Below are 12,338 nucleotides of genomic sequence, written 5' to 3'. Positions count from 1 at the left end.
GAACACCAATGATGGAGCACTATTTCCCCCAGGAACATCAATGAATACCAATAATGAGACACAATTCCCCCCTCCCCCCCAGGAAAACCAATGATGGGAACATATTCCCCCCCCCCAGGAACACCAATGATGGGGCACTATTCCCCCCAGGAACACCAATGATAGGGTACTATTCCCCCCTAGGAACACAAATGATGGGGCACTATTCCCCCAGGAACACTAATGATGGGGTGCTAGTCCCCCCAGGAACACCGATGATGGGGCACTATTCCCCGCAGGAACACCAATGATGGGGTACTATTCCCCTCCAGGAACACAAATGATGGGACACGATTCCCCCAGGAACACTAATGATGGGGCACTAGTCCCCCCAGGAACACCAATGATGGGGCACCTTTCCCCCCAGGAACACCAATGACGGGGCACTTGTGCTCCCAGAAATACCAATGATGTGCACAACCCCCCCCCCCCCACAGGAACACCAATGATGGGGCATTTGTGCTCCCAGAAATATCATTCATGTCAATGTTTTACTTTGAAAAGTAATAGGGGGGAAATCTTCTAATGGGAACACTAGTTCTTGTGACCTCAGGGTTCCCAAGGAATTTCCTTAATTTGCAGGGATTTTTTCTTTGACTTTCTGTTTGACTAAAGGGCAGGAAGTAAAGGTAAATCCCTGCAATGGGACACAGATGGCGGAAAAAAAAATCTGACAGGGATTACTCTATCCAAAATCCTATAGTTCTACTTTAAAGCCAACTTTAAATGAAACAATAAAAAGGTTACATAACAAAAGTAAAACAGTGTACCATATCTAACACCAAACACTGTACAGGATTGTTTTGGTATAGCACTCCAATCTTTATGGTAGACTATAATCCTGTATTAATTGTTGCTGTAAGAGAGGAAATATGAATATTGGGTTATAAAGTTTTTTTAGTGGTAATAAAACAGCCATACGTATACAATTAAAGTACCAAATCTCATTCTTGCCATTCTGATATATAGAATATATAGTAAGGGCATACCAATCTGTCCATACTGGTACCAACAGCAATTGTTGGTTTTTCATGTATACTGTAGGGTTTAAAGTGTATGTATCTTCCCGAAAGTGATCTCAGTGTCCTCGAAGAACGAAGAGATTTAGGTTGACCACATCCAAGAAAGACCTGATGAAGACAAAATATATGTATGATAAAATGTAATATACATTATTTAAAAATAGAAGTAAATATTATTGGCATATATATGAAGTAATCAGCATTGCAGCATTCCTAGACTGACAAAAATGACATGATCTAGTCTGATCTTGCTTTTCTAACCAATCACTGAGGGATAAAATGAATATCCTACTTAGCATCTTGTTAAAACATTTTTACAATGAGCATCTGTATATAATTCACTGTAGCTTAAGACATTCATTTGGTTGCACTTGCAAAAAAAAAGCTAGGGCAAGATTGTGGCATTTTGGAGGGCAGGGATTGCTGATATACAGCATAGGTATGTATATATATATGAACTTATTAGGTACCTTTACAGAGTGATGTGTAACAACTGAGTGGCGATTGAAGCAGTAGAGTGTGCTTAGAGTTTCTTTGTTAAAACAATTGGAATTCCGCACTTAGAATAAATATTAAGGTTGCAGCCTCTCCTAATGAGCTCCTTAAATGAGGACTCTAATGCCGCGTACAGACGGTCATTTTTTGTGATGAAATAAAATGACATTTTTAAAAATGTCAATTAAAATGATCGTGTGTGGGCAAAATGTCATTTTATGTCTTCTGAAAAATGACAAAAAAAAAATTCGAACATGCTCAAATTTTTTGTGTCGTTTTTCAAAATGTCATTTTTTGTGTCAATGAAAATGATAGTGTGTGGGCAAAACGACGTTTTTAAACCCGCACATGCCCAGAAGCAAGTTTTGAGACGGGAGGTAAAACTACCATTCATAATGGAGATCGCACATTCATCACGCTGTAACAGACAAAAAAGCACGAATCATCTTTTACTAACAAGTAACCAGCTAAAAGCAGCCTCAAGGCGAATAGAACTTCCCCTTTAGAGTGCCGTCACTTTGTTCATCATTTTTCAAAATGGTGGTGTGTATGCTACATCGTTTTTGAAAATGAAGTTTCAAAAATGTGGTTTTTTTTCATCACTTCAAACGTCATTTTTTTTTCATCACAAAAAATGACCGTCTGTATGGGGCATAAAGGTTAAAAAATGCAAGTATGTTGGGGTTAGTGGCACTACCTATAGACCGAAGAGTGATCTGTCAGGTCTCTCTTTTTTATATGGCTATGTACACAAAATATGCTAAGTGGGATCTAAATGGTATGAAAAGTCTGCAATGAGGTTCCTCACTACTCGTACCATTAACGTGAAGTGAACATACAAAATTAGCAGTTTATATATTATGGTCTACCGTCAGACCACCTATGTGAAAAGACCCCTCCAGTACAATGCTGTTAACTTGTGATTGGTTAAAATCCTTAAATGACCATGAATCCCTATAGGGGAGATATAAGTAAATCATCAACACTTCATAAGTATTAATGATATAGTGAGTACAGTGCAAATTAAAACCAAAAAAAACAGCAACATATAAATAAATATCAAAAGTTTAAAAAAACACTCCAATAAAGTGCTGTTAACCCGTGATTGGTTATACATCCTTAAATTCTTAATGCGAAATACCCCTGTAGGGGTAAAAGGAGCTGGTGAGTGGGGACCCAAGAGGGGGATCACAAAAGTCACCTGTTAATCCTGATACAGCGAGCACAACTCACATTGGAACTTTTGGTGGTGTATTTTGCATTTTTATGCACTTCCCTTTTTTGGATTTTTTAAAGCAATACTGCACGAGTCATTGGACTGTTTCTTGTCAAACCACACATGAACTTCTGATACCTAACTATATGCTTCTTGGATTTATTTACTTTTCACTATATGATTAATACCTATGAAGTATTGAGGAGTTATTTATATCTCCCTTATAGGGATTTATGGTTATTTAAGGATTTATAACCAATCACGAGTTAAGAGCACTTTATTGGAGTGGTTTTTTAAACCACACATGAACTTTTGATATTTATTTATATGTTGCTGTTTTTTGGATTTAATTTGCACTTTATTCACTATATCATTAATACGTATGAAGTGTTGAGGATTTACTTATATCTCCCCTATAGGGATTTATGGTAATTTAAGGTATTTTACCAATCATAAGTTAACAGCATTGTTATAAATACAACAAACAAAAGTCACTGCCCCTACCTAAGACTGGTCTATACAATAAGGAGCGCTGGAAAGGGCGCATATACATACAAAAACATAGAATATCCAGGCTCAAACTTACCGACCAACTAGCAACCAACCAAATTCACCTGTCTAACTGTGTGCGTTAAAAAAAGAGGTTTAGTTGCACGCATTTGCAAATGCATGTGTAAGCTGCAGGCCCCGTCAAGGCGCTCTGTATACTGCAGTCCTAACTATAACATTGCATTTTAAGTCTCCTCAGTAGGAGCACATGACTGCTGATGGATAGATAAGGGGCAGGTGACTGGAGGTAGCCCAGCCCTAATTAAAGGGGCAGGAGCACACCGCACACTCAGCACATGGAAGCAAAGGTGCCAGTGTGCTGCCTGACCACAATGACATAAATACAACAAACAAAAGTCACTGCCCCTACCTATGACTGGTCTATACAATAAGGAGCGCTGGAAAGGGCGCATATACATACAAAAACATAGAGGGCCAGATCCAGAGAGAATTGGATCCGTGCAGCGTATCAGAGATACGCTACGCCGCAGTACCTTACCTGGCGGAATTTAGAATCCTCAATGATTTTGCGCCGTAAGTTACGGCGGCGTAGTGTATTTCTGGCGGCGGAATTCAAATCGGCGATCAGGGGGCGGGTTTCATTTAAATGAAGCGCGTCCCCGCGCCGAATGAACTGCGCATGCGTCGTCCAGAAATTTCCCGCCGTGCTTTGCACAAAATGACGTCGCAACAACGTCATTTTTTGAACTTAGACGTGAGTTACGTCCATCCCTATTCACGGACGACTTACGCAAAAAAAAAATCTAATTTCGACACGGGAACGACGGCCATACTTAACATGGCAAGTCTATCTATACGCCGCAAAATAGCAGCTTTAACTATACGCCGGAAAAAGCCGACTACAGACGACGTTAGAAAATGCGACGGCCGCGCGTACGTTCGTGGATCGGCGTAAATCGCTAATTTGCATACCCGACGCGGAAAACAACGCAAACTCCACCCAGCGGGCGCCGAAGTATTGCATCTAAGATCCGAAGGCGTACGAAGCCGTACGCCTGTCGGATCTTTCCCAAATGCCGTCGTATCTTGGTTTGAGGATTCAAACTAAAGATACAATGCGGGAAATTTGAAAGTACGCCGGCGTATTAGTATATACGCCGGCGTACTTGCTCTGTAAATCTGGCCCAGAATGTTTTTGTATATTTAACAGCATTGTACTGGAGGGGGCTTTTCCCATAGGTGGTCTGATGGTAGACCTTAAAATATACACTGCTATTGGTATCCAGTTCCAATTCAATCCGCGCTGAAATCCTCTGCCGATGACGTGTCGCGCCGTCGCCGGTATTATGACGCGGCGACGGGCGCGACGCTGTCATATAAGGAATTCCACGCATGCGTCAAATCATTACGACGCGTGCGGGGAATCCCTTTAGACGGATGGATCCGGTAAGTCTGTACAGACGAGCGGATCCATCCGTTGGAATGGATTCCAGCAGATGGATTTGTTGTGCATGTCAGCAAATATCCATCTGCTGGAAATCCATCCCAGGGGAGATTTCTCTGCGGATAAATATCCGTTGGCGTGTACACACCATAGGATCTATCCGCAGAAACCCATTTGATGGGATTTATCTGCGGATAGATTCTATGGTGTGTATGGGGCCTCACTCTAATTTTGGAGGTTACATCCTCAGAACCAATTAGTGGTTATATTTATATAGATTTGGCGCTACATTTTTTCTCTTTTTGTCTGTTTACATTTATCCACTGGTGTGTTGGCTGCCTATTCACTATATACACACTTAGATTTGTTTAGCGCAATATATTCTTTATATATATATATATATATATATATATATATATATATATATACACACTGCTAGTTTTCACTTCGTGTTAACGGTACGAGTAGTGAGGAACATCATTGAGGACTTTTCATACCATTTAGATCCCACTTAGCATATTTAGTGTTTCTTTGTGTATTTGCTTATATAGACATACATTTGTTTATGTCCAAATGGGCTGAGATGTATACATTCTGTGCCTGGGCCAGTGTCATCGGTTACACATGTTACACAATGTAGCAGCTTTTTTTTATATATTTGGGTATTTGAGCAATGATATCCAGGTTTCTGCTGTACAGACGTCTCTTCCGAGAAGAGCTGTAGCTATGACCAGGTTAATACTAATACTTATACTAGTCATATCCAGGCTAGTATTTTGTTTATCTAATATAATATTTTTGGGGAAAAAAAGGAAAGAAAAGGATAATACGGGGAAAAGGAAAAGAAAGGGGAACAGGGAAAAGAAAAGGGGAAAAAGCAAATGAAAAGACACAATAGAAGAAAAGAAAACAAAGGAAAAGAAAAAAAAGGATATAAGGGAAAAGGAAAAATAAAATAAAAGACAAAACTGAGAATGGAAAAGAAAAGAAAGGAGAAAAGAAAAAGGAAAATAAAATAAAAAAAGAGAAGAACAGGAAGGGAAAAAATAAAATAAATAAAAATAAAATAAAAATAAATAAATAAAATAATTGACTGGTTGTCATGGACCATCAGTGGCTCCAGTACTCACATTTTTAGAAGGATGCCAGCAAGCACATCCTCTGTATAAAGTTTTTTCAAGGTATATATAAAGAGCCCTGAGACTCTCCTTCCCCATTTTTTCACCTTAAAGGGGTAGTAAAGGTAAAAAAAAATTCCCTAAATAGCTTCCTTTTCCTTAGTGCAGTCCTCCTTCACTTACCTCATCCTTCCATTTTGCTTTTAAATGTCCTTATTTCTTCTGAGAAATCCTCACTTCCTGTTCTTCTGTCTGTAACTCCACACGGTAATGCGAGGCTTTCTCCCTGGTGTGGAGTGTCGTGCTCGCCCCCCCCGTTGAGGGGGGAGGGGGCGAGCAGGAGAGTTAGGACACCCACTAACACACAGCTCCTTTCTCTATCGGCAACATAGAGAGTGTCCTGACTCTCCAGTAGTCCAAGGGAGGGGGCGAGCATGACACTCCACATCAGGGAGAAAGCCTTGCATTACTGTGTGGAGTTACAGACAGAAGAACAGGAAGTGAGGATTTCTCAGAAGAAATAAGGACATTTAAAAGCAAAATCGAAAGATGAGGTAAGTGAAGGAGGACTGCACTAAGGTAAAGGAAGCTATTTAGTTTTTTTTTTTACCTTTACAACCCCTTTAATGTTCCAATAATGCCCAGAGCTCCCAAGATAAAGCAAAGGTAAAATAAAGAATCCTGTGCCTATGTTCCTTCTTTCTCTGTTGCTGTTTGGTGATTACTGTACGTCCTTGGTCATGTGACAATCTACTGCAATTCATCAGGCACTTATACTATCTAGCTCCAATATTTATGAATGGCCAAACAGTATCATTGTATGTAAAAGATGAACATTGGGTGCTTTGGAGAGGCTCCGACAGGCCCGACTTCATCCACCACCATCCTGTGCGGGCAATCGCTGGAAGACCTTCCTAAACCTAACAACCCGAATCCTAGGCCCCCCCTGAGTGGATCCCTGCCCGGGGCGGCTCTCTAGGACGCAGGATCGCTGTGCTAAACAGGGTACGGCCGACGCCATCCACTGCTGACCCGCCGCCATCTTGAGGCCTGTGGTGCCTGGAGCTCTCCGGGCTCCGGTGCTGCGATCGCGGCGCTGGGAAGAGCGGCGACCACCTCAGGACCCGCCCGCAGCTGTGCCCCAAGAGGAGGCATACTCTAGGACACTTTGCTGGAGCAGCGATCGGGACCCTCCGGACGTCCGGAAATTTAGCCCGCGGCTTGGGCCTACTCACGGCGGCCATCTTCCGACTCCGGACCATTAAGGGGGAGCTGTTTCTGCCCTCAATCCCGGACCCCTCGACAGGCAGTCCCCCTCTACCACATCGGAGACACCCAGCCTGCCATCCGGAACCCGCAGTTTGGCTTCCTCCGGCCCCCTGAAGGTGTCTACAGGCTTGGGTGAGTCCTGGCGGCCATCTTGGCACTCCCCAGAGGCTTCTCCCCTCTCTCCCTCTGACCAGCACTTCCATTCCTCCCCGGGGACATTCTGTCATGTAGACTTAATACCCCGAAAGGGGGGGAAAACCGGAATGGCCGCATTTGAGTAAAGCTCCGGCAATAACGGGGTTACAGCATCCACTTACAGCCTGACCAGCGGCGATCAAAACTCACCTTCCTGACGTTGCTGCCCCACTGTCCATCCAGTGATGACGAACAAACGCAAGGGTCCCCAGCGACCCCAGAAACTAACAGAATACTTTGCGTGGGAGCAAAGGCAGGACGGTGCCGATTCTCCCGGACCATCTGCTGCCAGCACTCCACAGACGATTCAACCTAAAAGCAAGACAGCAAAACGTAACTCCCCATCGGCTAGAAAGCAGTCCCCTGTCCCTTCCTCCGCATCAGGGAGCCCAGAGAAGACACGGCCTAAGCTAGATGGCACGGTCGCTACATCAGAGGTTAGTGCAGGTTTGGACTCTGGGGACGACACCAGGGAACTCCCTGATTCCATTGACCGATTTCCCACCACGAATCAGCCTGTGCTTGACACCACACTGAAGGACATGTTGGTGTCCCTTAGGACCTCGCTACATGGTGATATGATGTCCTGTATACGCGGGCTTGGTAAGGAACTGCATAATGTGTCTGCCAGGGTGGATCACGTGGAAACAAAAATGGGGGAGTACGCTAACACTATCAATAGCTTAGTAGATGCCCACGATGCCAGGGATGAGGAGATGGAAGCAGTGAGGGCCAAGATCGCAGACATTGAGGACCGCGCAAGGAGGAACAACCTTAAAATACGGGGGATCCCCGAAACAGTTCAACAACCAGACTTGCTGGATCATGTCACTGACATAATAACCTCCATTCTGCCCGGCGTATCGGCATTAGATGTCACAATGGACAGGATCCATAGGCTGCCTAAACCTACCCATCTACCTGACAATGTGCCCCGAGATGTCATCCTTCGCCTCCACTTCTACCATATTAAGGAGCGCTTGATGAGAGCAGCCCGCAACAAGGATCTTGTTCCTGAACAACATAGAGATCTGCAGTTTTTTGCGGACTTGTCACAGTACACACTGCAGAAGAGGCGCAACTTGAATACCATCTCAAAAGCCCTCCGCAACCACAACATTGCCTACAAGTGGGGCTTCCCTACTAAACTTATCATTACCAATAAGGGAAGGGACTTCGTCGTTGACTCTCTTTCCAAAGGTTTGGATCTACTTAAATCTTGGCTCATCATCCCCGAGGAGGACGCAAGAAACTCAAACAAGGGAGACCCGTCACGGGTAGGCAACGACTGGCAAATCGTTAACCCGAAAAACGCCCGTTCCCATCGCTAAAATGCCCGCTGGATAGTGCAAATACACTATTTAATCCGCAGCTGTACCCCTGTTTAAGGAGTAAATTATTGAGCTAGACTTTTTTTTCCCCCACTCTGAGTTAGCGTTTGTACACGCTACACCCAGGTCATTATGACCTACCTTACCCCCCTGCAGCTTTTTTCGTTTGTTTTGCTTCAACTTTTTCTTCTTTTTCTTCTCTCCACCTGGAGCCACTTCTTCGTAGCTGGAGCCGCCACGTCGCTTCAAATAGTCGGAGACCTGCCACCTTCGAGACCGTGCCAATTGTTAGAGGTTCCTCTTCACCACATGCAAGCCTCGCAAACTGTAAGTGATGTACCCACCTTTTATTCTACACCGCTTTTTGCTCACAAGTACCTATGCCTGTCACATTCTTGACGATCAACACTAAAGGTTTAAATCATCCGGTGAAGAGGAAATCTATGTGGAATGAGGCTATCCACCACAAGGGAGATGTACTATGTGCACAAGAGACCCACTTTCACAAACAGAAAATGCCCTCATGTACCCACCCTAAGTTTCCACATGTTTTCACAGCGAGCTCATCGGCTAAAAAGGGTGGTGTACTTACTGCAATAAGAGACACAGTGGCATTCTCTAAACACAGCGAACTAGCCGACCCCCTAGGTCGGTACCACATTTTAGTATGTGATATTGCCTCTACTACATATACCATAGTCAATGTCTATGCGCCCAATAACCATCAGATCCGATTCCTTCACCAAGTCCTTAAGAAAGCTAAAAAAGTTCAAAAGGGCTATCTCCTTCTCTGCGGAGATTTCAATCTTCCCCCTGACCCATTAATGGACTCAACGTCTTGTACAACCCGGCATCGCCACTCGCTACAACCACTCCTACATGCTCAGGAACTTTACGATGCTTGGAGGTGTCTCAATGGATCAGAAAGGGACTTTTCTTTTTTTTCATCAAGCCACCGAATTTATACAAGACTGGATCTTTTCGTCACGGACAAATGGTTATTGCCCAAAATCACTGCATCCAAAATCAACGACATCACTTGGTCAGACCATGCCTCGGTGACGCTATCGGTTGCTGACTCGCCAGGCGTGAACTCATGCTTCGTCTGGCGGTCCAACTCGAGGCTGATCCAGGGTGGCACCACCAAGGCTCAGCTGCAGGTGGAATTGTCCAATTTCTTCTCTAGCAATGTCAATTCTGTTGCCAATCCTATGACTCTTTGGAATGCCCATAAGGCATATATGAGGGGGGTTCTTATTAAAATGGGAGCTGGGGTCAGGAGAAGGAGGAGACAGCAAATACATGACCTGGTTACCAAAATCCACACCTTAGAAACCCAAAACAAAAATGACACCTCTCAATTATTATCGGCTCAACTATCGCAACTCAGATATGATTTGCGAATAGTACTACTCGACGATTTCGACTTAGCAACTAGGCGTCTTAAGATGTCATATTATGTCAGCGGTAACAAAGCTGGGAAGCTTTTAGCTAATCGCCTTCGGGGCATCAGATACAAAACTAAAATTCCCTACATTTTACATCCTACCACAAAAGAAAAATTATATCACCCACAAGCTATTGCGGACGCATTTAGTTGTTACTATAATTCTCTTTACAATTTGAAGGAGGATCAAACCACGATTCAGCCCACCGAGTCCATGATATCCACCTTCCTGGACAAGGTCAGTCTTCCCCGTGTTACACCAGCCCAGCTGGATGAACTTAATACACCCTTCTCGGTCCCGGAGATTATTAAAGCGATTGAATCCTTACCTATAAATAAATCTCCCGGCCCTGATGGGTTCACAGGGGAATACTTTAAAACTTTTAAACTTGATCTTGCCCCTTTTCTATCTGATGTTTATAACAATGCTGCCTCCTCCTCTTCCTTCCCCAATGAGATGCTACGCGCTCTTATTGTGGCACTTCCAAAACCTGGGAAAGATCCAACTACGCCACAGAACTTCAGACCGATCTCTTTGCTAAATAACGATCTGAAGCTCTATGCCAGACTCATCGCAAATAGGTTGGTCGATATACTACCGACTCTGATCCATATGGATCAATCAGGGTTCACAAAGGGTAGGCAGACGGCAGACGCGACGAGACGTTTAATTAATATCATTCATGCAGCAAATGTGACCAAAACGCCTTCTCTGCTCCTAGCTTTGGATGCAGAGAAGGCGTTTGATAGAATTCACTGGGTCTACTTAGAGAAGGTCCTTACCAAGTTTGGATTCACGGGCGAGATCCATTCTGCGATAATGGCGCTTTACACTAACCCCTCAGCTCAGGTGTATATATCCGGCATGCTATCTTCCCCCTTTAATATTACCAATGGGACACGCCAGGGGTGCCCCCTCTCCCCACTCATTTTTAACTTGCTCATGGAGCCTCTGGCCTCATACATTCGCTCGCATCCCAAGATCAGGGGGTTCAGGAGCAAGGGCTCGACACACACTATAAGCCTTTTCGCGGATGACATCATCCTCATGCTCACAGACGTAGAATCCTCCCTAGACTCAGTCCAAGAGACGCTAAATCTATTCTCCTCGGTGTCCTACTATAAGGTCAATGACGCTAAATCCTACGTTTTGGGAATGGGTATTCCGCCTGCGCTCAAACAATCCTTAACCGAAAGATTCCCGTATGTTTGGAAAGACACTGGGATTTCTTATCTCGGTATAACTCTTACCCCCAAGACGTCTGAACTAGCTAAAGAAAACTATTACCCCCTGCTACAGTCAATTCCATCTAAATTAAACAATCTAGCGAAATTTGAACTCTCCTGGTCGGGCCGCCTTGCGGCTTTCAAGATGCAGATCCTTCCCCAACTCATTTACATCTTCAGGACTCTGCCCATCCCGGTCCCTACCTCCTTTTTCTCCTCTTTACAATCCCTGATTAATAAGTTCTTATGGGGGGGCAAGCGGGCTCGATGCGCATTTAGCAGGTTAATAAAACATAGATCAGTAGGGGGGATAGGCCACACGCACATTAAAGATTACCATTTAGCTTCTATCCTTGCCCAGCTGAAGGGATGGTTCCCCTCCCCAAATCCTAGTCTTTGGGCAATACTGGAAAGCCACCAGGTCCCCGGGGAAGATCTCTACGACTACTTACTATCCAGCGTCTTCCTGCACCACCCGTCTTCCGCGATGAGCCCAACGATCCAAGGATCTATTGCGGCTTGGAAGTCCCTGACACTACACCCATCCCCTGAACAAAGATCTTTACCTTTAATGATCCCTCTATCAGCTTTATCACTGTTCATCCCTAATATCTCACTTACCAAATGGGATCCCGGGGGTAGACTGACGGTAGCGGACCTTCACGTAGGGCCCGCCCTCAAGACCTTCAGAGCCCTTCAACTAGAACTAGACCTACCTCCGACTGACCACTATACGTACCTGCAGATTAGTCATTTCCTGAAAGGTTTCAAAGAAACGTCTATCTCGCTTCCGTGGCAGGTCCGCCAATACTATCTCTCTAAGTCACCAAAAGCAAGGGGCATCTCGCTATTCTACTCCATACTACAAGATAAATGTGTATTTCAGAAGTCTCTCCCTATGAGAGCATGGGAAAGGGATTTAGATAAGGTATACTTAGAAGAACAATGGGAAACGGCTCTCAGGGTCACATACTCATCCACTAGGAGTGCCAATCTGTGGGAGCTGTATCAAAAGTTCCTACTTC

General features: G+C 44.3%; 1 protein-coding gene across 1 annotated transcript in view; it reads right to left on the bottom strand.

The window, feature by feature from the left end:
- GPC6 (glypican 6) overlaps positions 1-12,338 on the bottom strand; it is a 921,045-nt gene that overhangs the window by 142,487 nt on the left and 766,220 nt on the right. Inside the window, exon 6 of the mRNA XM_040336093.1 lies at positions 1,029-1,169. Coding sequence (XP_040192027.1) covers positions 1,029-1,169 — 141 coding nt within the window. The remainder of the gene's footprint in view (positions 1-1,028; positions 1,170-12,338) is intronic.

Source organism: Rana temporaria, chromosome 2, assembly GCF_905171775.1.
Source record: "Rana temporaria chromosome 2, aRanTem1.1, whole genome shotgun sequence".
Lineage (NCBI taxonomy): Eukaryota > Metazoa > Chordata > Amphibia > Anura > Ranidae > Rana > Rana temporaria.
This window is presented reverse-complemented; position numbering and strand designations above follow the sequence as displayed.